The sequence below is a fragment of the Aquarana catesbeiana genome, linkage group LG03 (assembly GCF_042186555.1).
Source record: "Aquarana catesbeiana isolate 2022-GZ linkage group LG03, ASM4218655v1, whole genome shotgun sequence".
In the NCBI taxonomy this organism is placed as follows: Eukaryota; Metazoa; Chordata; class Amphibia; order Anura; family Ranidae; genus Aquarana; species Aquarana catesbeiana.
The window spans coordinates 85,463,697-85,489,224 of NC_133326.1; the positions used below are offsets into that span (position 1 = coordinate 85,463,697).

The 25,528-nt window shown below is 42.1% G+C and overlaps 1 protein-coding gene across 2 annotated transcripts in view; it reads right to left on the minus strand.

The window, feature by feature from the left end:
- Positions 1–25,528, minus strand: part of NEDD4 (NEDD4 E3 ubiquitin protein ligase) — a 319,479-nt gene that overhangs the window by 272,932 nt on the left and 21,019 nt on the right. For both annotated transcript variants that reach the window (XM_073618773.1, XM_073618772.1), the window contains exon 2: positions 16,979–17,052. In XM_073618773.1, the coding sequence (XP_073474874.1) occupies positions 16,979–17,052 (74 nt within the window). The remainder of the gene's footprint in view (positions 1–16,978; positions 17,053–25,528) is intronic.

The window sequence follows — 25,528 nt, forward strand, 5'->3', positions numbered from 1 at the left end:
TGAAGACAAGCAGAATAAGGACATGGATTACTGGAACCATGTCCTGTGGTCTGATGAGACCAAGATAAACTTATTTGGTTCAGATGGTGTCAAGCGTGTGTGGCGGCAACCAGGTGAGGAGTACAAAGACAAAATGTGTCTTGCCTACAGTCAAGCATGGTGGTGGGAGTGTCATGGTCTGGGACTATATGAGTGCTGCCGGCACTGGGGAGCGACAGTTCATTGAGGGAACCATGAATGCCAACATGTGCTGTGACATACTGAAGCAGAGCATGATCCCCTCCCTTCGGACACTGGGCCGCAGGGCAGTATTCCAACATGATAACGACCCCAAACACACCTCCAAGACGACCACTGCCTTGCTAAAGAAGCTGAGGGCAAAGGTGATGTACTGACAAAGCATGTCTCCAGACCCAAACCCTATTGAACATCTGTGGGGCATCCTCAAAACGGAAGGTGGAGGAGCGCAAGGTCTCCAACATCCACCAGCTCCATGACGTCATCATGGAGGAGTGGAAGAGGACTCCAGTGTCAACCTGTGAAGCTCTGGTGAACTCCATGCCCAAGAGGGTTAAGGCAGTGCTGGAAAATAATGGTGGCCAGACAAAATATTGACACTTTGGGCCCAATTTGGACATTTTCACTTCTTTGGTCGACCATGGCGAGGCCTGTTGTGAGTGGAACCTGTTCTGTTAAACCACTGTATGGTCTTGCCACCGTGCTGCAGCTCAGTTTTAGGGTCTTGGCAATCTTCTTATAGCCTAGGTCATCTTTATGTAGAGCAACAATTATTTTTTCAGATCCTCAGAGAGCTCTTTGCCATGGGGTGCCATGTTGAATTTCCAGTGACCAGTATGAAAGAGTGAGAGTGATAACACCAAATTTAACACACCTGCTCCCCATTCACACCTGAGACCTTGTAACACTAACGAGTCACATGACACCGGAGAGGGAAAATGGCTAATTGGGCCCAAATTGGACATTTTGACTTAGGGGTGTTCTCACTTTTGTTGCCAGTGGTTTAGACATTAATGACTGTGTGTTGAGTTATTTTGAGGGGACAGCACATTTACACTGTTATACAAGCTGTACAATCACTACTTTACATTGTAGCAAAGTGTCATTTCTTCAGTGTTGTCACATGAAAGGATATAATAAAATATTTACAAAAATGTGAGGGGTGTACTCACTTTTGTGAGATACTGTATATGTATTGAAGGAACAGACTACAATTTGAATATTTCAATGTTACATGAGGAAAGTTTTGGAGTATTTTAACCATTGTGATGAAATAAAATTATGGTTTTTTTGTTCAATAAGTTTTTATACAGTACTATTATACTATTACTATTATATATATATATATATATATATATATATATACACTATAATATTATATATATATATATATATATATATATATATATATATATATATACTATTATACAGTACTATTATACTATTATACAGTACTATAGTAAGTTTTTATACAGTACTAAAGTTTTTATACTGTACTATTTGTACAGTATTGAATACAAATATAGGGGAAAGGTACATAAACCCCATTAAACAAATACAATGACAGTGTTGTCTTACTTATGACATAACCCAACATACATATGTTTTTGGAATTCTTTTTAGAAAACCGTAATATAAGGCCGATCATTACTTCCAACTTCTGTACACTCTCCACTATTGGGGTATCATCATAACTTATATTTAGTACAAGGCGTCTATAATACCTATTCCAATCTGGATAAATTGCTTACCACGTACTGTACTCAAAATTAAGTGGACAGTGAAAGAAAAGCAGAAAGAGGGGAGTAGAAGAGAAAATTAGCATAGAGGGAGAAGGGGGGGGGGGGGGATAGACAAAAGGGAAGCATCCAGCCTTAGCAGAATTCCATCTTATAATTCCAGGTATTTTTAACTACTTTCTCTATTGAGACATTATTTCTGCATACAATGCTGAGAACTTAAATGCAAACCAACAGGACCATATTTTATTAGCCAATTCGGATTTATTTCGCAATGTGAGCGTGCTGCTTTCCATGTGGTATATACGATCAACCTCGTTTAGCCATTGGCGCAACGTGGAGATTGTTTGTCGTTTCCAATATTTTGGTATAAGCATTTTAGCCGCGTTTAGAAGATGGGGTGTAATAGATTTTTTATATGCTCCTGTTGGTTCATTTGTGCAATGAAATAGTATTACCCACGGATCATTGACAACTTCACTCCCTTGAATTTTTTTTATCCAGAGCAAAATGTTGGACCAATATGGTTTGATTAAGGGGCACTCCCACCAGATATGGGCATGAGTCCCTCTTTCCCCACAATCTCTCCAACAGAGATCTGATTTGGTTGGAAAAGTTCTATGGAGCACTGCAGGAGTATAGTGCCATCTTGTCAAAAGTTTATAATTTGCTTCAGCTGCTTTTGAGGATATTGAAGAAATATGAGAAAGCTGCAGTGTAGTGGTACGTTGAATGTCCGTTAAGGGGCTTTGAAACTCTTGTTCCCATTTGTGGAGAAAAGGCAGTTGTATCAATGGGGATAAGGACAGTAGAGTTTGATAAAAGAGTGAGATGGGTTTCTCTGGTGGTTGGTCCCCCGCTAGCAACGCTCTATTGGATTCAACTCTGTTTCAGATCGTAAAAGGCAGTGGGAGGGATTTGACAAATTGTGATAGTTGGTGATACTTCCAATAGTCCATGAATGAAATTGGGGTTGTTGTTATCAGACGGGCAATGGGGAGGATTCCTATATCTGTGGTCACTTGATGCAATAAAAGCGGAGAATCCTATATCCAGCTGCTAAACCTTGAATCCATATTCCCTGGAGGGAAGTAATCGTGACCAGATATTGGCATGAGTAAGGAATTGTAGCGCCACTTTTGTGATTTACACAGCGAGTTCCATGCTGCTAGGGTTGATTTGGTGAGTGGCGAGGTTGTACTCGCTAGCTTACGAAATCTGTTTGGTATCCAGATTAAAGAGAACGGTACTGTACCACTTAATTCAATTTCAAATTGCACCCACAATTTGGAGTTCCTATGGTATTTCCAGTCTGATATCCAGTTTAGTATAATTGCGAGGTAATGGCTCTTAAAGCCTGGAATCGCTAAACCTCCCTCACGCTTATGCTTGATGAGAAATTTATAAGCGAGTCTGGGCCGTTTGCGGTTCCAAATATATTTACAAATCATAGATTGTACTAGTTTAAAAAACCCAGGGGGAATTTTATACGGTATCATCTGGAACATAAAGAGCAGTTTGGGCAACACATTCATCTTCACTATGCTAATTCGACCTAGCCATGTATGAGCTAGTTGGGTCCACTTTTGTAGGTCTGATTTTATTGAATTCAATAGTGGTATGTAATTTCTGCGGAATAACGAGGATGGGTTAGATGTCAATTGTATTCCTAGGTACTTTAGTGAATGGGGCTGCCAGCTAAAAGGAAAGGATTGTTTTAGCGTTGCAGTCATGTTATGAGGGATAGACACATTTAAGATTTCCGACTTAGATATATTAATTTTAAAATTAGCTAAGGTTCTGAATTTGTTAAAAGGCTGCCATAAGATTTGGGAGAGTAATAAGGGGTTGTTGAACATAAAATAAAATATCGTCTGCATATGCTGCATATTTATGCTCCGTTGAGCCTATTTTTATGCCATGGATGTTGGGATCGCTGCGAATCGTTGCTAAGAACGGTTCTAGGGAAAGGGCGAAAAGTATCGGCGAGAGGGGGCAGCCCTGACGGGTGCCATTATAGAGGGAGAAGGATTCTCTCAATGTACCATTAATTCGCAGTTGCGCAGAGGGAGACTGGTATAATGCTGAAATTCTGGCTAACATGTGTGGTCCCAAGCCCAAGTGCGATAACGTTGTCATCAAGAACTCCCAGTCCACCCTATCAAACGCTTTTTCAGCATCAGTAGACAAGAGGAGGTTGGGCTGGGAGCTCCGTCGCACATAGGAAATCAGGGATAGTGTTCTAAGGGAGTTATCCCTCGCTTCCCTTCCTGGGATAAATCCTGTTTGATCCTTAGTAACCCATTGAGGGAGTAGGGGTAACAGACGGAGTGCGATGGCTTTTGCATATATTTTAGCATCTAAGTTCAACAGGGAAATTGGCCGATAGCTACCGCAAAGGCTTGGGTCCTTCCCTGGTTTGGGAAGAACTGTGATGTGAGCGTGAAGAGTCTCCGGACGGAAGGCCCCCCCCGCGGAGATCGAGTCAGCATACGAAGTTAGATGTGGGAGCAAAGTCCCTGAAAATGCTCGGTAGTATGCGACTGTGAAGCCATCAGGACCTGGAGCTTTACCATTAGCCATAGATTTCAATGCTTTCTCAAGCTCCGCAGAAGAAAACCTCCCCTCCAGAGCCTCGAACACCTGAGCGGGGAGTTTGGGTAATTTGGCCTGTGTGAGGTATTTTTTGATAAGTGTATCTCTAGATGTGCCTTCTGTTGCACCGTTGCCAACATTATAAAGTTGTTGATAAAAGGAACGAAATTCTTTCGTGATGTCGCACGTTTTGTGTACCATGATATCCGCTGGCGTTTTTATTTTAGATATATAGGAAGCCGATTTCTTTTGTTTTAGTGAGCGGGCTAGCAGGCGACTGGGTTTGTTACCCCACTCGTAGAAGTGTTGCGATATTATACGTAATCTGGCTGTATTTTCTGTGTGGAAAAGTGCTTTCAGTTCCTCTCTTTTCTGTGTGAGAGAGCGTAGAATCTGTGGGGAGTTAGAGAGTTTATGATTTTTCTCGAGGGAACTTATATCTTTAATAAGTTGAGATTGTGTATGTGTTCTTTCCTTTTTTTTCCTAGGGCCTAATTCAATCAGCTTTCCCCTAATAAAGGCCTTGTGGGCCTCCCATAGAACTCCAGGGGCCGTATCTGGGGATGCGTTCTCTCGGAAATATTCAGATAGCCCTCTCTCCACTTCCTCCCTATCCACCTCTTCAGAGATAAGTGAATCGTTCAACCTCCAATTTGCAGTTTTTTTTGGTAGGGACCGAATATGTAGTTGCATACTAATCGGGGCATGATCAGAGATCATCGCCGTTTCAATGTGAGAGCTAGTGACCGACTCCAAATGGTAATGGTTTATGAGAAAATAATCTATTCTTGAGTGAGAATTGTGAAGGTGCGAGTAGTGCGTATAGTCTTTTTCACGTGGATGCATTATCCTCCACACATTTATGAGTTGTGATTCATGCAATTGTTTTCGTAAAAATGTAAGAATACTAGATCTACCTTGGGAGGTGTCTAGGGAGGGTTCTAAGGGAGCGTTAAAATCCCCTGCTACTATAATGCATCCATGCGAAAATTCCTTAGTTTCGTTAAAGTGGAGGCCAAGAAGCTGGCTTGTCCCTGATTTGGGGCGTAAACAGTAGCTAAAGTACATGGTAGGTTACCCAGACTGCCCTTTAAAAACAGATATCTACCTAGTGGATCTGCAAGAGTATCCTCCAAAATAAAAGAGGATCCCGTCTGGAATCCAATGGTCACACCTTTTGCTTTCGTGACATCAGAAAGGCTATACTACCACGTAGGATAATGGTGAGCCTAAAGCGTAACTGAGGTTGTGTGCGTGAGATGGGTTTCCTGGAGGAAGACAATGTCTCCATGTAAGCGGTTAAGTTCTCTATACAGTGAATGCCTTTTACCGGGGGCATGTAGCCCGCGTACGTTAAGGCAAATTAACTTAATCGTGGCCATTGGATTCTTTGAGGACACTCAACCTTTACTTTTAGTCTGCCAGGCTGGGAAGAGAGAGAGGGATGGCAATAGAAAAGGGAGAGAGAAGGAAAATAGGAGAAGGAGAAAAAACACAAGAAGAAAATCTATGTACACATGTCTTTTGTGCACGCAAAGCCTTGCGGTGCAACATGCGGGAAGACGAGAAGCCCGGCCACCCAGAGCATCCACCCCTTGAAGGGGGAGATGCCGTGGAACACCGGGATCCCCGCCCCCCCCGCTTTGGGGAACGGAGCCAACGTGGGACCCAGACCACGCATGCCAAAATTCGACATACGTCATCTGCGTGATCCGGCGCTGACACATGAAGTAACATATAAGTTTAACAGTGTGAACAATAACTTTAACTTTGGACCTGAAATAGGTTCCAAACTGAGTGTATAGAACAATCAGCTTGCCTGAAAGAACTCTTTCACATTTGACCAGTTCACGAGAATAAAAAATAAACCGCGGATAAGCCCAAAAAACAAAAAGAAAAAGCAGAAACACAAAAAATGGGCACCCGGTTATTGAAACTCAAGGAAATTTGCCAAAATTACCGACCATTAGGCTGGGCAGTGATTCGCTTATTGACGTGTTCAGCCCAATTGAGGAGAAGCACCCGATGTGGCTGATCTTCGGTTTCCAGAAACTTTCTGCCATTTAACTTCCGAAGGTGCAGGGAGTGCGGGAATGGTGTCTTGCCATCCTGGAAGTTCTGGGGGGGTCTATGTTAAGATCCATACAGAATGAATCCAAATCTTCTGGAAACCGGAGAATAGCAGTTTTACCATCTCTGTGTGCTATAAGGGCGGCCAGGAATCCCCATCTGTAATTAATTGATGCTACTCTCAATTTTTCTGTGAGGGGTTTGAGTGCTCCTCGTCTTTCCAATGTTTCCCTGGCAAGATCGGGAAAGAAGGACGGGGTAACTCCGTCAAATTCCAGTGTAGCTGCTTCTCTCGCTTTGCGCATTATGAGTTCCTTTTCCTCAAAATAGTGCACTCTGCAAATGATATCTCTAGGGGTATCAGAGGCCAGGTTACGTGGTCGGAGTGCTCTGTGGACCCTGTCTAGCTTCAAAGGGTGGTCTGCAGGGTTTCCCAGAAGGCTGTTGAAGATTCCTCTCACCGAGGCTGTTAGGCTGCTGCGTGTCTATCGAGGCACTGTTCAGTCTCCTCCACACGTTCTAACACTTGAGCTAGATCCGCTCTCACCCCTGATAGTTCTTTTTTGATCACTCTCTCCAGACCATGTAGCATAGAGGCTAGGTCAGACTTCGTGGGGAGACTGCTCATTAGTCCCGCTACTCCCGAATGTCTGATCGGGCTTCCCTCTTCGTCAGAGCCACCTGAGGACACTGGAGAGCGGCGCTTGGAGTCCGGCCTGTGACGAGAGGTGGGGCTCACCCCCGATCCACGTGGTGAGCGGCCTAGTCCGTCTGCTTCAGGGTTAGCGCAGGAGTTAGAAACATTCCTCAGAGATTTTGGTCCATATTGACATGATAGCATCACACCGTTGTTGCAGATTTGTTGGCTGCCCATCCATGATGCCAATATCCCTTTCCACCACATCCCAAAGGTGCTCTATTGGATTGAGATCTGGTGACTGTGGAACCCATTGGAGTACAGTGAACTCATTGCCCTGTTCAGGAAACCAGTGGTGAGACGATTTGAGCTTTGTGACATGGTGCATTATCCTGCTGGAAGGAGCCAACAGAAGATGGGTACACTGTAGTTATAAAGGGATGAACATGGTCAGCAACAATACTCAGGTAGGCATTGGCATTTAAACAATGATTGGTATTAGGGGGCCAAAAATGTGCCAAGAAAATATCCCCCTCACCATTACACCACCACCACCAGCCTGAACCGTTGATACATGGCAGGATGGATCCATTTGTTTACTCCAAATTTTGACCTTATTACTATCTGAATGTCGCAGCTGAAATCGATACTCATCAGACCAGGCAACATTTTTTCCAATCTTCTGTTGTCCAATTTTGGTAATCCTGTGCGAATTGTAGCCTCAGTTTCCTGTTCTTAGCGGACAGGAGTGGCACCCGGTGTGGTTTTCTGCTGCTGTAGCCCATCTGCTTCAAGGTTTGATGTGTTGTTCATTCAGCATACCCTGGTTGTAATGAGTGGTTGAGTTACTATTGCCTTTCTATCATCTTGAACCGGTATGCCCATTCTCCTCTGACCTCTGATATCAATAGAACATTTTCCTTCACACAACTGCCACTCACTGGATATTTTTTCTTTTTCAGACCATTCTCTTTAAATCATAGAGATGGTTGTGCATGAAAATCCCAGTAGATCAGCAGTTTTTGAAAATACTCAAAACAGCCCGTCTGGCACCAACAACTATGCCACGTTCAAAGTCACTTAATTCCTCTTTCTTCCCCATTCTGATGCTCGGTTTGAAGTTCAGCAAGTCGTCTTCACCACGGCTAAATGCATTGAGTTGCTGTCAAGTCACTCATGGTTAGTGTTTGACTGAAGCCATTTATTATCAATCAACTGTGTTTACTCTTTTTAAATCATAATGGCAACAGAAACTACCCAAATGACCCTGATCAAAAGTTTACATACCCCAGTTTTTTAACATCAATGACATCTTGAAGTCTTTTGTGGATGAGGCACTATATCGTCTCAGATGGTAAAGCTGCCTCTTGGCAAAAAGCCTCCAGTTCCTGTAAATTCTTGGGCTGTCTTGCATGAACTGCACGTTTTGAGATCTCCCCAGAGTGGCTCAATGATATTGAGGTCAGGAGACTGAGATGGCCACTCCAGAACCTTCACTTTATTCTGTTGTAGCCAATGACAGGTCGACTTGGCCTTGTGTTTTGGATCATTGTCATGTTGGAATGTCCAGGTACATCCCATGCGCAGCTTCCTGGCTGATGAATGCAAATGTTCCTCCAATATCTTTTGATAACATACTGCATTCATCTTGCCATCAATTTTGACCAAATTTCCTTTGCCTTTGTAGCTCACACATCCCCAAAACATCAGCGATCCACCTCCGTTTTTCACAGTAGGAATGGTGTATCTTTCATCATAGGCCTTGTTGACTCCCCTCCAAATGTAGCGTTTATGGTTGTGGCCAAAAAGCTAAACTTTCATCTCATCGCTCCAAATGACTTTGTGCCAGAAGGTTTAAGGCTTGTCTCTGTGCTGTTTGGCGTATTGTAAGCGTGATACTTTGTGGCATTTGTGTAGTAATTTCTTTCATCTGGCGACTTGACTATGCAGTCCATTTTTCTTCAAGTGCCTCCTTATTGTGCATCTTGAAACAGCCACGCCACATGTTTTCCGAGAGTCCTGTATTTCACCTGAAGTTATTTGTGGGTTTTTATTTGCATCCCGAACAATTTTCTTGGCAATTGTGGCTGAAATTTTAGTTGGTCTATCTGACCGTGGTTTAGTTTCAACAGAAACCCTCATTTTTCACTTCTTGATTAGAATTTGAACACTGCTGATTGGCCCACAGATCCATTGACAATTCTTTTGCATTCCCCATGACTCAGAAATGTCAGTGCAGCACTGGATGAAAGATGCAAGGGTCTGTCAGGAGTCCAGAAACTCATTGACCTTTTTATACACACAAACTAATTACAAGCACACAGATCACAGGTGAGGATGGTTACCTTTTCATAGCCATTCAAACCCCTTTATGTCAATTTGTGGGCATGTTATCATGCCAAAATCACCAGGGTGTGTAAACTTTTGATCAGGGTCATTTGGGTAGTTTCTGTTGCCATTATGATTTAAAAGGAGTAAACATAGTTGATTGATAATAAATGGTTTCAGCCAAACACTAACCATGAGTGAAAGAAAAGTTTTCATGTTATCATTCATATTCTCTGGAAAATGGCCAAGAAATCATAAATTCTGACAGGGTATGTAAACTTATGAGTACAACTATGTATATATATATATATATATATATATATATATATATATATATATATATATATATATATATATATATATATATATATATATATATATATATATATATATATATATATACACACACTGAGTTATATGGTATAAGGATACAGTGCTAGCGGCTTTCCTTTAATTTTCTTTTTTGGTGACCTAAACGAGGATTCTTGAACGAATATTACTGCCACATGCTGAATAAAAATTGGTCTGGATTAGTGACACAAAGTATTGAATCCGGAGCCTTACAAGAGAAAATAGCATTTTCAGAGGAAAGATCAGCAATACTTTTTTCCTTTAAACCGCCGTTTTTGTTTTTTTTTTTTGTTTCAAGTCATGCTAAACAATGTCATAATGTATATGCATACTAGCACATTAGTGAAACCTAATGTGAACATTATGTGAAACTTAACTGAAAACAAAGCCCTCCAGCGATGATCTTCATCGGTCTTCCTTCCAGGTTTGCGGACTGCGGCTGTGTGGGTGGCTGGAGCCGTGATGACGCACATGGGAGCCGCAGTTCACGGCACAGGACTCTGAAGGAACGGCCCAGGACGCTGTTCCTTCAGAGCGCATGCGCCAGTGAAATCACTGGCTGCATGAATACGGAGAATTGTTATCCATACTTACCATAATTTTCCTTTCCTGGATCATCCCCATGTCAGACTACTATGGGTCAGCTCCGCCCTCTCTGACCCCTCCAGGACAACCTTTTTCTTAGCCCATAAAGGGCGGCTGTCTGCCTATCCACCAGTTATCCACAAATGGATAACAATTTTCCTTTTTCCTGGACCTCGACATTTCAGCCCACTATGGGATTCAACAAGCAATATTAAGAAGGGAGGGAAGGCCAAAAAATAAGCCAAACTCTCAATGCAATGCTACTCAAACTTTTTAATGGGCAACAGCCGCCGTAATAACCGTAAGGCTAAATGTTTCCTCAGGTGGACAAGCCACATTTAGCCTGCAATGCCTAATAAAAGTGTTGGGCGTGCTCCAGCTTGCTGCTCTGCAAACCGCCTCAGGGGCGACCTTTGCGTATGCTGCCCAGGATGCTGCCATACCCCTAGTTGAATGTGCTTTGATCTCTGAAAGAGGAGGAAGGCCCAGCGTCTTGTATGCAACTTGTATGGTCTTGACAATCCAAGAAGACACAACTCTAGATGATGCTGGCCTACCCTTTTTAGGCCCCATTGGGAAAACAAACAGCTGAGCTTGTTTTCAAAAGCTTTTAGTCCGTTCCAGGTAGGTTGATAACGCAAAGACCAGGTCTAACCTTCTTCACTGATCCGCCAGAAAGGCTGGGAGAATTGTCTGCCAGTTCATATGAAATGATGTGGCCACCTAATGTAGAAAGCTCATCTAAAGAACAATATGGTTCTTTAGATGAGAAGGCGCACAACTAGGAGACTCTTCTGCTTGAGGCAATGGCTATCAAAAAAAACTGTTCTGAGTGTTAAATGAAATAATGAACAGGAAGAAGCTGGGTCAAACGGAGGAACCAGCAAGGCTCTCAAGACTAGCATTAACCACTAATTATTAACCACTAACATTAAGTTGAAAACAGTTTTTTTGCTAGAAAATTACTAAGAACCCCCAATCATTATATACATATATTTTTTCTAACACCCTAGAGAAAAAAATGGCGGTCGTTGCAATACTTTCTGTCACACCGTATTTGCGCAGCGGTCTTACAAGCGCACTTTTTTGGGGAAAAAAAAAATCACACTTTTTTGAATTAAAAAATAAGACAACAGTAAAGTTAGCCCAATGTTTTATATATTGTGAAAGATAATGTTACACAGAGTAAACTGAGACCCAACATGTTACACTTCAAAATTGTGCCCACTCATGGAATACCGACAAACTTTCACCCTTAAAAACCCCCATAGGCGATGTTTAAAAAATTCTACAGTTTGCATGTTTTGAGTTACAGAGGAGATCTAGGGCTCTACTGATCGCGGCGATACCTCACATGTGTGGTTTGAACAACGTTTTCATATGTTCACGTATGCGTTTGCTTCTGCAAGCGAGCTCGGCAGGACAGGGCGCGTTTAAAAAAAGATTTTTTTTTTAGCAGTAATCAGCATGGATTCATGAAGAATCGTTCTTGCCAAACCAATCTATTAACCTTCTATGAGGCGGTGAGTTGCCATCTAGATAAAGGAAGGCCCGTAGACGTGGTGTATCTGGATTTTGCAAAAGCATTTGACACAGTTCCCCATAAACGTTTACTGTACAAAATAGGGTCCGTTGGCATGGACCATAGGGTGAGTACCTGGATAGAAAACTGGCTACAAGGGCGTGTTCAGAGGGTGGTGATAAATGGGGAGTACTCAGAATGGTCAGGGGTGGGTAGTGGGGTTCCCCAGGGTTCTGTGCTGGGACCAATCCTATTTAATTTGTTTATAAACGATCTGGAGGATGGGATAAACAGTTCAATCTCTGTATTTGCAGATGATACTAAGCTAAGTAGGGCAATAACTTCTCCGCAGGATGTGGAAACCTTGCAAAAAGACCTGAACAAATTAATGGGGTGGGCGACTACATGGCAAATGAGGTTCAATGTAGAAAAATGTAAAATAATGCATTTGGGTGGCAAAAATATGAATGCAATCTATAGACTGGGGGGAGAACCTCTGGGGGAATCTAGGATGGAAAAGGACCTGGGGGTCCTAGTAGATGATAGGCTCAGCAATGGCATGCAATGCCAAGCTGCTGCTATTAAGGCTAACAGAATATTGGCATGTATTAAAAGGGGGATCAACTCCAGAGATAAAACGATAATTCTCCCGCTCTACAAGACTCTGGTCCGGCCGCACCTGGAGTAGGCTGTCCAGTTCTGGGCACCAGTCCTCAGGAAGGATGTACTGGAAATGGAGCGAGTACAAAGAAGGGCAACAAAGCTAATAAAGGGTCTGGAGGATCTTAGTTATGAGGAAAGGTTGCGAGCGTTGAACTTATTCTCTCTGGAGAAGAGACGCTTGAGAGGGGATATGATTTCAATTTACAAATACTGTACTGGTGACCCCACAATAGGGATAAAACTTTTTCGCAGAAGAGAGTTTAATAAGACTCGTGGCCACTCATTACAATTAGAAGAAAAGAGGTTTAACCTTAAACTACGTAGAGGGTTCTTTACTGTAAGAGCGGTAAGGATGTGGAATTCCCTTCCACAGGCGGTGGTCTCAGCGGGGAGCATTGATAGCTTCAAGAAACTATTAGATAATCACCTTAATGACCGCAACATACAGGGATATGTAAGGTAATACTGACACATAATCACACACATAGGTTGGACTTGATGGACGTGTGTCTTTTTTCAACCTCACCTACTATGTAACTATGTAACTATGTAATAGAAAAAAAAGCATGACAGGACCTCTTAAATATGAGATCTGGAGTCAAAAAGACCTCAGATCTCATATTTACAGTAAAATGCACTAAAAAATAAAAAAATTAAAGTAATTAAAAAAAAAAAAAAAGTCTCTTTAAGAGCTATGGGCGGAAGTGACGTTTTTATAGGCACTTACAGGCTCACTACAGGCAGCGCCTTGGATTTATATCCCAGCACAGGCACACTGTCAGCCACGAGTGTCCATGAGCCTGGAAGCCAGCCCCTAGAAGAGAGGGGACGATCCGCCAATCAGCGGCGAGTGTGCCTGCAGTTGCCTAGCAACCCGCCGAGACAGCCGGCCATGACGTCACCCACTCACAGGGTAGGCATCCAAGACAGCCTGCACGTGGGGTGGCCAGAGAGGACTACAGGTGCCAGCAAGCCCAAAACCTCAGGGGAGACTGCACAGCAAACCAGGTACGAACACAGTCATTTGTATACGGTGCACAAAACCCGCTGCTACTCACCTACAGTAGTTTATACTGCACCAGGAAAAGAACCCTCCTTAGGAGTCTTTGCAACCCATATGGGGGGGGGGGGGGGGTCATCTGAGACGGAAGCGGCTGAACCCGACCAGGGTGTTAGAATCGGCGATCCACACAAGCAAAAATTTTTTAATTCTTTTTAAAGGTGTCTGGAGCGGGGACAAAAGAAAAACTGGTGTGGGCAGACGGCCACCCTTTATGGGCAAAGAAAAAGGTGGCACACGGAGAAGAGGAGGAGCTAGGAGCACTGGTGGGGGACCCCAGAAGAGAAGGTGGACCCACTCCATGGCTCACAGAGCAAGTGAATATAACAGGTTTATTATTTTCATTTGTTTAAAAATTGCCTTTAGTACCACTTTAATTATCACCCCATCCTGGCACTAAGACATGCTACTTCCCACTGAAGTTCTGGCAATTCCCGGTTCAATTCCACGAGTGAGACATAAAACCAGGAAGGTCAGGGGTAATCTTGACTAGGGCAGAAGTGGAATCTACATGTGCAGCCTGGATCTAGGTTCAAGGGGGCTGAACCAGGATAAAGAAATGGATTTGAACACCAACACAGGTACCAGTAGGCACTAAAAGGCTACTAACCTGTTGCACAGTTAAAGGGGTTGTAAAGGGTCAGTTTAACCCTTTCATGACTAAGCCTATTTTTGAAATTTGGTGTTTACAAGTTAAAATCCGTATTTTTTGCTAGAAAATTACTTAGAACCCCCAAACATTATATATATTTTTTTAGCAGAGAATCTAGAGAATAAAATGACGATTGTTGCAATATTTTTTATCACACGGTATTTGTGCAGCGGTGTTTTAAACGCAAAGTGACACTTTCAGGAATTTTAAAAAATCCAAACAGTAAAGTTACCCCAATTTTTTTGTATAATGTGAAAGATGATGTTACGCCGAGTAAATAGATACCAAACATGTCACCCTTTATAATTGCACGCACTCGTGGAATGGCGACGAACTACGGTACCTTTAAATTTCCATAGGCGACGCTTTAAAAATTTTTTACGGTTACCAGGTTTGAGCTACAGAGGAGGTCTAGGGCTAGAATTATTGCTCTCGCTCTGACGATCGCGGCGATACCTCACATGTGTGGTTTGAACACCGTTTACATATGCGGGCGCGACTTCCGTATGCGTTTTCTTCGCTGCGCGAGCTCGCGGGGACAGGGGCACTTTAAAAAAAAATTTTTTTTTTTTTTTATTTATTTTATTTATTTTTGTACTTTATAAATTGTGTTTAAAATTTTTTTTTTTTTTTTTTACTTTTATTGCTGTCACAAGCAATGTAAACATCCCTTGTGACAGTAATATGTGGTGACAGGTACTCTTTATGGAGGGATGGGGGGTCTAAAAGACCCCCCCATCCCTCCTTTACACTTCAAAGTATTCAGATCGCCGAAAACGGCGATTCTGAATACTGTGTACTTTTTTAAATTCGGCGCCATTGGCAGCCGAGTAAACGGGAAGTGACGTCATGACACTTCCCGATCAGTAGAGCGAGAGCAATAATTTTGGCCCTAGACCTCCTCTGTAACTCAAAACATGTAACCAGTAAAAAACTTTAAAGCGTCACCTATAGGGATTTTTAAGTAGCGAAGTTTGGCGCCATTCCACGAGTGTGTGCAATTTTGAAGGGTGACATGTTAGGTGTCTATTTACTCGGCGTAACTTCATCTTTCACATTATGCAAAAACATTGGGCCAACGTTACTGTTTTGTTTTTTTTTTTAAAGCACAAAACTGTTTTTTCCCCAAAAAAAGCGTTCAAAAAATTGCTGCGCAAATACCGTGCGAGATAAAAAGTTGCAACAACCGCCATTGTATTCTCTAATGTTTTGTGGTTCTATGTAATTTTCTAGCAAATAAATTATGATTTTTACATGTAGGAGAGAAATGTCAGAATTGGCCTGGGTGCTCCAGAATGCCTGGAGGTGCTCCGTGCATGTTGGGCCTCTGTATGTGGCCACGCTGTGTAAAAGTCTCACACACATGGTATCGCCATACTCAGGAGTAATAGAAGAATGTATTTTGGGGTGTAATTTGTGGTATGCATATGCTGTGTGTGAGAAATAACCTGCTAATATGACAATTTTGTGAAAAAAAAAAAAAGAAAAAAAAAATCTTGATTTTGCAAAGAATTGTGGGAAAAAATGACAACTTCAAAAAACTCACCATGCCTCTTACTAAATACCTTGGAATGTCTTCTTTCCAAAAAGGGATCATTTGGGGGGTATTTGTATTTTTCTGGCATGTTAGGGTCTCAAGAATATATATAGGCCGTCAGTAATTCAGGTGTGATCAATTTTCAGATATTGGCACCATAGCTTTTGGACTCTATAACTTTCACAAAGACCAAATAATATACACCAATTTGTACCTATTTTTACCAAAGATATGTAGCAGTATAAATTGTGGCCAAAATTTACGAAGAAAAATTACTAATTTGCTAAATTTTATAACAGAAACAAAGAAAATTTCATTTTTTTTACCGAATTTTCAGTGTTTTTTCTTTTATAGCGCAAAAAATAAAAAACCCAACGGTGATTAAATACCACCAAAAGAAAGCTCTATTTGTGTGAAAAAAAGGACAAAATATGGGTACATTGTTGCATGACTGAGTAATTGTCATTCAAAATGTGAGAGCACCGAAAGCTGAAAATTGGACTGGTTAGGAAGGGGGTTTACGTGCCCAGTTGTCAAGTGGTTAACTTAGAAATTGTTTATTGTCAGGTTAGGTTTACTTTAAGGTGCATTACTTCATTTTAAAGCGGGGTTCCACCCAAATTTTGAACATTATCTCTATGCATTCTCTTGCTTGCCTAGATGCTGACATGCTGTGTAAAAAAATTTAAATCGCCGTAATTACCTTTTTTTTTCTAATCTTCTTAGCACTTCCTGGTTTTCCTCCCATGGGAGTAGGCGTGTTTCTAGCCTCTCCCAAACCTCCCACAGTCCCCTGGGAGCTAGTCTCAGGCTTCCCAGCATGCATTGTGCAACAGCGTCATCACAACATCTTGGTGAATGCTGGGAGCACAGCATTCACAGCATCCAGGAAATACATGCTTGTGGGCTTCAAATGCCCACAATGAAGATGGAAACCGCCTTCAGTGAATTTTATAACTTATTCTTTACAACAAAATCTGACTTATTACACAGAACATGTGAGTAGATAATCATGAGAAGAAAAGTTTGTGAATGAACTCCAAAAAAAAAAAAAAAAACGATAGATAGGTGGACCCCCGCTTTAACTACAGCTTTATATCCTAATACTATGTTCTGTTCTTTTGTTACTCCCACCTCTATCCTAACTGTGAGGAATCGGAACAAAATAAATGAAACTCCAGACACAAAAACTGAATATGTTAACAGAAAAGATTAGTTTACCTTGCTCCTAAAAGATCTTTCTTTGCCAATCCAATCCCTGCAATGACTTTCACACGAAGAACACGCGAGTCTTCCTAGAGGAAGCAGATACATAAAAATTAGCGTTGCTACAAAATGTAAGTATCTATAAGACTCACCAGTAGTGACGTTAATTGACAGCCCACAGACTTTTGCAGAGACTTTGCTATGACTGCTTTCTACAGAAACACGCCATCGACACGCCTCTTCTATTCTTTTCTATAACATTTCGATGTGTATCATGCTGAGTTCTGTTCCCTCTCCTGGACCCGCTCCATTGCTCAGTATCTGATGGTTAAGCAGGCAGCATTTGGGCTGTATTCACACCTGGGCATTTTGAATCGCGGGCAGATTTCCCGCGATTCTTCCCGCAATTTCAAAACGCCCAGGTGTGAATGACAAACTGCAGAACGCACATTTGAGATGTCATTCATTTGAATGGCACCTAAAATCGCAGTGCAGTTCTGCCACAACAAATTTAAATTTTTGGAAGGTGACAAACTTCACGTGATGCGGGTTGCCACGATAGCATCGCAACAATCGCAGCACAAAAGCACTGCGATTTTAGGTGCCATTCAAATGAATGGCATCTCAAATGTGCGTTCTGCAATTTGTCATTCACACCTGAGCGTTTTGAAATCACGGTAGAATCACGGAAAATCTGCCCTTGACTCAAAACGCAGAGGTGTGAATGCTTTGTTTATCGATTGTGTATTTTGGTCACTGGCAACTGATTTTGAATTTAGCGAGTCTGCGATCCTGATAGAGGGCTACTTTTATCCCAAACATTTTATATGGCTTACGCTGTTCCATTCATATCTACAGATCTTGTATTTGCACCCGCACACTACAGCACAGGTGTCAGGGGGAAATCAGATGTAAACCTTGATCCGAGTTCTGTGATTGAGTAATAGTAAGGGGCAACCCATAGAAGGATTTTAGTATAAAGGGCTCCTCTAGTGACCAGATCTCATCTAGATCCTCGGTGACCTAGATCCTCATCTAGGGCAAACTAAAGCTACAGAGCTTCTTACTTAATTTGCATTTTGTAACTTCAGTTACCCAATTTGAACCAGAGAGACTCTAAAACCCAGTCTTCTAAGCCTTTAGGTGGATATAGTTTAGAGCACGGGTGCTCAACCCATGGCCCACGGAGCCCTCGGATGTGGCCTGCAACCTAAAACCTGCCCATGCTCCATGATATCTAGTTGGCAAGTCCAGATCGAGATCAACGTGTTGCCGACCCACCATACCAGAACATCTCACTTTCATGTTCACTTTCAATTTCTAAGGACTATGTGTCCCATGGTACCTTGCTGCCTGCAAGCAATGATTCCTGTACTGACTCCACCTACTGAAACCCCTCCTCTCAGCAACAGGCACTGTGAATTCTGAGACAGCAGTGCTTATTCACGGGGTGAATAGGTGTCACAAAATTCAAGGAAGTAAATGTTTGGGGATCTTCACAACTTAAGTTTAGCAACATCAAGCATTCAGATTAAAAGGAGCAACTGAAATATAATATTGGAATACAAACAGTATCTCACAAAAGCGAGTACACCCCTCACATTTTTGTAAATATTTAACACTGAAAAATTGACACATTGCTACAATGTAAAGTAGTGAGTGTGCAGCTTGTATAACAGTGTAAATTTGCTGCCCCCTCAAAATAACTCAACACAGCCATTAACGTCTAAACCGCTGGCAACAAAAGTAAGTACACTCCTAAGTGAATATGTCCAAATCGGGCCCAAAGTGTCAATATTTTGTGTGGCCACCATTATTTTCCAGTACTGCCTTAACCCTCTTGGGCATGGAGTTCACCAGAGCTTCACAGGTTGTCACTGGAGTCCTCTTCCACTCCTCCATGATGACATCATGGAGCTGGTGGATGTTAGAGACCTTGCGCTCCTCCTCCTTCCCTTTGAGGATGGCCCACAGATGCTCAATAGGGTTTAGGTCTGGAGACATGCCTGGCCAGTCCATCACCTTTACTCTCAGCTTCTTTAGCAAGGCAGTGATCGACTTGGAGGTGTGTTTGGGATCATTATGTTGGAATACTGCCCTGCGGCCCAGTCTCTGAAGGGAGGGTATCGTGCTCTGCTTCAGTATGTCACAGTACATTCATGGTTCCCTCAATGAACTGTAGCTCCCCAGTGTCGGCAGCACTCATGCAGCCCCAGACCATGACACTCCCACCACCATGCTTGACTTTAGGCAAGACACTTGTCTTTGTACTCCTCACCTGGTTGCCGCCACACACGCTTGACACCATCTATACCAAATAAGTTTATCTTGGTCTCTTCAGACCACAGGACATGGTTCCAGTAATCCATGTCCTTAGTCTGCTTGTCTTCAGCAAACTGTTTACAGGCTTTTTTGTGGATCATCTTTAGAAGAGGATTCCTTCTGGGATGACAGCCATGCAGACCAATTTGATGCAGTGGACGACGTATGGTCTGAGCACTGACAGGCTGACCCCCCCACCCCTTCAACCTCTGCAGAAATGCTGGCAGAACTCATACGTCTATTTCCCAAAGACAACCTCTGGATAGGACGCTGAGCATGTGTACTCAACTTCTTTGGTGGACCATGGCAAGGCCTGTTCGAAGTGGAACCTGTCCTGCTAAACCACTGCATGGTCTTGGCCACCCTGCTGCAGCTCAGTTTCAGGGTCTTGGTAATCTTCTTATAGCCTAGGCCATCTTTATGTAGAGAGAGAGAGAGTTTGGACTTAAAAAGAAGGTTTGCTTTACCACATGTTTTGTGGCTGTCAGGGACCAGCTCCACACTGTATACAAAAAATATGAATAAAAACCTAAAACAACTAAGTGGGACTTTATATGAGAGAGCAAGGCATGTAACGCCAGGCGCCTCCATCCCTAATAATTTGAAAAAAAGGAAAGGAGGGTGGGACTTTATATGAAACATGCATCCCTGGAGATATCACGATACAAATGAAAAAGTGGACAATATTGGGTATAATTAAAATCATGATCATCAATAATATTGTAAAGCAGGTAATTAGCAATCACTGATTTATAGTATAAAGTATATAGTAGTAATAGTATTTACAAGATAAAATAATGACATAATAAGTTCATAATATAAACCATAATAAAAACCAAATACAATTGGAATATATCAGTTATAACAGTGATGTTGATAGCATAATCCACTATTGATATAACAAGTTCATATTGTACATATGGTAAAAAAAAAAAAAAAAAAAAAAACACTTTAATTGGAGCGTGTCTCCCTGGTAAAAAAGTGTAACTGTAATTGTTGGTACCATCCAATTAATAAATATGGCAGTAGATACTAATATATAAATATGAACAAGAGGGCATCTATTGGCTCGACACGTTTCGTGGCAAGTGTGTTTTTTTTTTACCATATGTACAATATGAACTTGTTATATCAATAGTGGATTATGCTATAAACATCACTGTTATAACTGATATATTCCAATTGTATTTGGTTTTTATTACGGTTTATATTATGAACTTATGATGTCATTATTTTATCTTGTGAATACTATTACTACTATATACTTTATACAATAAATCAGTGATTGCTAATTACCTGCTTTACAATATTATTGATGTTCATGATTTTAATTATACCCAATATTGTCCACTTTCATTTATATCGCGATATCTCCAGGGATGCATGTTTCATATAAAGTCCCACCCTCCTTTCCTTTTTTTCAAATTATTAGGGATGGAAGCGCCTGGCTTTACATGCCTTGCACTCTCATATAAAGTCCCACTTAGTTGTTTTAGGTTTTTATTCATATTTTTTGTATACATAACAGGGATGGAAGCATGCACCCATATCCTTACCTACTATCTATATGTTGGTACCTCCTATTGTCATACTAACTCAGATGTGCAGTTATTCAAACACTTATGCTTTTATTGTTCAACTAGAATCATATCTATACCTTAGGTGTAGAGTAGCTCAGACATGTGTCAATCACCATTATTGTTATGGCCACCTGCTATGCTGTTTGTATGGTTGCTGGGCCTTGGTGTGTTTTGGACTGGGTCTCCGGCTGGGTTATGCCCAGTCCCGGGAGCTGCGATGCGCTCCTGGACCCCTCCGCTTCCCTCCTCCCCCCATCGGGTTGTATCGTGATATCTCCAGGGATGCATGTTTCATATAAAGTCCCACCCTCCTTTCCTTTTTTTCAAAGTCTGCTGTATAGTTATGCGCCGGACGGCAAGGGTTTGATTTACTATTTTTTGTTTGTTTTTATTATTGTGCAAACCTCTGCTAAATAAACCTGGCAACCCACCAGGTTTTAAAGAAATTGCCTGCATGCGGACCTTTTTTCCCCAGAAAAGGTGATCCCCATGAGCTAATCTCCCACAATATATATATATATATATATATATATACACACACACACACACACATATATATATGCACACTTCTCTTATTTGTTGCTTGCCATGCAAGTGGTACTCCTGGATTCCATGGGGTTTTCACTTTTTGAGCTTGTTTATGGGAGAGACCCCCATGGATCGCTGGGTGGTCAAAGAGATGTGGGAACAAGAGGCTATGTCCTATTGGAGCTGAATGCATTGTGTAAATGCAGGACCAAATGGCAGACGTGATGTCCATAGTCAGGTCACGCCCGGTACATTACCGCCCTCTGATTTAACAAAAAGGTACTAGATCTTATTCCGAAAAAAATGGTGTTTGCCATGCCAGAGGGGTTGTGGCAGTGTGCCAGAATGCTATTTGTGTTGCACATAGCCCTGACAAGTTTTCACAGAGCCAATGATAAAGTCCTGGGACAACATAAGGAATTCTGAGGAGCTGACCTGGATGACACTCATCCCAGCTAGGGATGGGAAAGCCTTCTGAAAAAAGCAGGTATGCGCCTGTCTTAGGATTGCGGGGTATTATAGGAGATTTATCCCGAACTCTGGCAGCTTGGCCTCACCTTTGACAGACCACACAAATGGAAAAACCTGCACGTTCCTTCACTGGAGTTCTGAGGCAGAAGCAGCTGAAGCTAAAGTAAATTTCTGTCTGCTGTTATTGGCTTGTTCACATGCAAGCCAAAAAGAAAAGCCTGGGTTTCTTTATGTTTGCTGAGCAATAAAGGGAATTTCAAGGTTACAAACTGTGTGGGAGATGCCAGTTTCCCCTCTTGTCCTGACAATACAGAAAGGCTTCTTTACAGTATGAATTGTAAAAATGTGGAACAGACTTCCAGCCCCAGTTCACACTGAATGCAGCATTGAAATCGTGCTACTTCAGAGTGATTTTAAAGTCACAGGACAGTGTGATTTCATCTGCGACACAGATGTCAATGCAAGTCCCACACAAAATGTCCAAAAAAATAGTACAGGAACTATTTCTCAAATCGCGCTACTTGAAATTGCACCTATGACGGTGCCAAAGAAAGACATTAGAAGTGACTTCAGGTGTGCGATTTGTAAATCGCATGTTGCAACGGTGTGACTGAGGGCTTAGGAGAGCTAGTTCTAGTGAACTCCACTGATTGCTTAAAAATAAGGCTGAATGTGTTACTAAATGCACAAACTATATTTTTATAAGAAATAACACTGCAAAACAGGGTTGGCAACCCTTTCCACATTAAGTGTCAATTCACAAGTATTACACAACAAGCATGACAGTAAACACTAACTATATAGTTTATTTCCAATTTTGCCACTCATAATTGTACTGCTAATGGGGTTAAAGTCAATGATGTCCGTTTGTTTCACCTCTAAGTTGTGCTATGTATGGCCTATAGGAAGTTAAAGTGGTTGTTAAGTCAACAAAAGATTACTGCCAGCCCCTCTGTTCTACTAAGCTATACTACACTATGTACATGTTTGTACAAAATTATGCCTGTAAATACCTTCTTTCAGATCTTTTCTCCTCTCCCCCCCCGATCTAAGGGCTACATTGGAAGGGGCTGAGATCCCCGTCCGGGTTCAGCCGGGAGGTCACGTGACCGCTGTGCTGTCCATCGTGCCCCACCAACTGTAGCCCTTACAGTGGGTGAGGAGAGCAGCCAGAGGTCACGTGACCGATCAGAAAAGATCTAAAATAAGGTATTTAGAGGCATAATTTTATACAAACATGTACACAGTGTAATATGGCTTAGTAGAACAGAGGGGCTGGTAGTAATCCTTCTTTGACTTTATTACCAGCTACTAATAGCTGCAGGAGGTGAGGGGAAGAGATCATTCACAGCCTCACACAGGAGCTGACAGGCAGGGAGGGAGAGGGAGAGAAGAGCAGTGGGATGACAGAGGCACGTAAACTGACCACGGTATCATGGATCAGCAGCTGTGATTACTGTGGTCAGTGTACATAGGTGGACATGACACAGGAACAGGCAGGGTCAACCATGCTTTTTACAACACAGAAAGGGACAGATTAGACAGCACAAGCTCTGTGCTGTTTAACCTTCTATAAGGAAACAGGATTTTTTTTTTTTTTAGGGTTACAGCCTCTTATTTTAGCTGCACACATGCTACTTAACTGTCTGCTATAAGACGGCTTCAGTTGGACTTAACACAGTCTTCAGGTGTGAAAATTGCTTTTCAGATATATAGGTGGATCAAAACACAGACATTAAATATAAAGGCCACCTTTTGTCAAACAAGAATTTGTCTGGTAAACACAATACACTACAGAGTAAATATTATTTAGCAAACTTTGTATGAAAATCTGTGCTGGCAATTGCTTATGATATTGTTTTCTAGCAAAATAGCCTTGTATGTGGTCCTTTAATAAACCTTCAAATAAACTTCCCTGCTATAAAAGTAAAGCTGAACTTTACGTATTAGTATCAGACATAAAGGTCCATGTGTGTATTCACCTTTATTTTGTCTGTTCCTGAACAATATTAATTTTTTGTCATTGTGGTTTATTTCAAAAATTATTTTTTATACTATCCTCATTTTGTACATGAGCTCCACGGCCTTCTTTTACATGAACAGAGATAAAGAAAGTGTGTAATGGATTTTTTTTCTCTCTTTTTACTATATCACCTGTCATAACCCTCCCAACATAATTTACCTTTTTTACCCTTCTCTAGTGCATGACCCATCTTTCCCTTTATTTTCTGACTCTCCCCCTTCCTATAAACCTCTTCCCTAGCACAGTGGACAACTTTAAATGTAAGTGTAAATTATCTTCAGCATATATGTTGTACACCAATGACAAATCGCCTATCAGCACCACAATGTCTAGATCTTCCTGCATTACATAAACCACCTCTACTAGACGAGCTGCTTCCCAGCTGAGAAGCAGTAACATCTAGGGCTGCCAACTCTGGGTTTGGCTTTCCTACAACTTTACTTAAAATATCAGTAATCCTTAATTATGAAAAGTTATTAGCTGTGAAATGACCACACATGACCGTTTGCTGTTCAGTCCTGTTATAGGTCTAATGTATGTTTTTAATTAGCTTGTGACCCTGTCAGTTCCACAGAGTCCCCAATGCAGAGCGGCAACACTATTGTCAGAAATTCCTAGTATTCACTATTGCTACTCTGTACATGCTCAGATTATTATCAGGACCGCTTGCAACAGTTCACCCTATTTAGGCCCCTTTCACACGAGGCGGATCCGCTTCCACAGAGTTCGCCTCGGTCCGCCGGCTCAGAGGGAGATCTCTCCGCTGATCTCCGCTGAGCCGGCGGATGACAGGTCCCTCTCTGCTCACTGAGCGGGGAGGGGCTTGTCAGGCGCCGCTGCTGCCTATGGAGAGATCGGATGAGAAATGGGCAGCATGTCCGTTTTCATCAGATCTCACCAGATCCGATAGCGATGGATCCGAACGTAGAGGCATCCGTCTGCTTTTAGCGGATCGGAACGGGTCGGATGTCAGCTGACATGTCTCCGCTGACATCCGTCGCTCCATAGGCTAGCATGGAGCGCCCGTTCAGGTCCGCCGTCAAAACTGGCAGGCGGACCTAAACGGTCCGACCGTGTGAAAGGGGCCTTAGAGCTCCTTGGCCTTTGCTACTTTTTTAACTAATTGAACATACATTGTAAGCACATTTACAAGCAAAAAAATTAGATACTTTTACTGTATATACTTGTGCACTGAAGCCGGGACACTGCCAGCAGGTTTGAAAAAAAATATTGTTAGCTAGCATATGGACTAGGAAAACGGTACTCTTAGGCCTCTTGCACACTGCAGCTTGAAAAAGATCAGAACAGCATTTTTTTTTTACTGTTCTAAAATGCAGTCCATCCTTTACAATGTGCCTGTACACACAGACGTGTAAATAAGTGCTGCGTTCCTTGTCAGTATTTTGCACCAGTAAAGTATAATCACTTTAACTTGTAAAATTTGTTTGGGTGCTCAAACACAGGGATGACCTTCCTTTTCTATGAGTCTCTACCATTCTCTCCAAATAAAGTAGCCCACTTCTCTGTGGACAAAATACTTCTCGCAAAGATGTCACTTTCCCTCAGTATTACGTTTCACATCTCCAGATGTAAGCTTTCAGGACAACAAGCTCACACCTCCTATGGAGGAATTCAGCATGG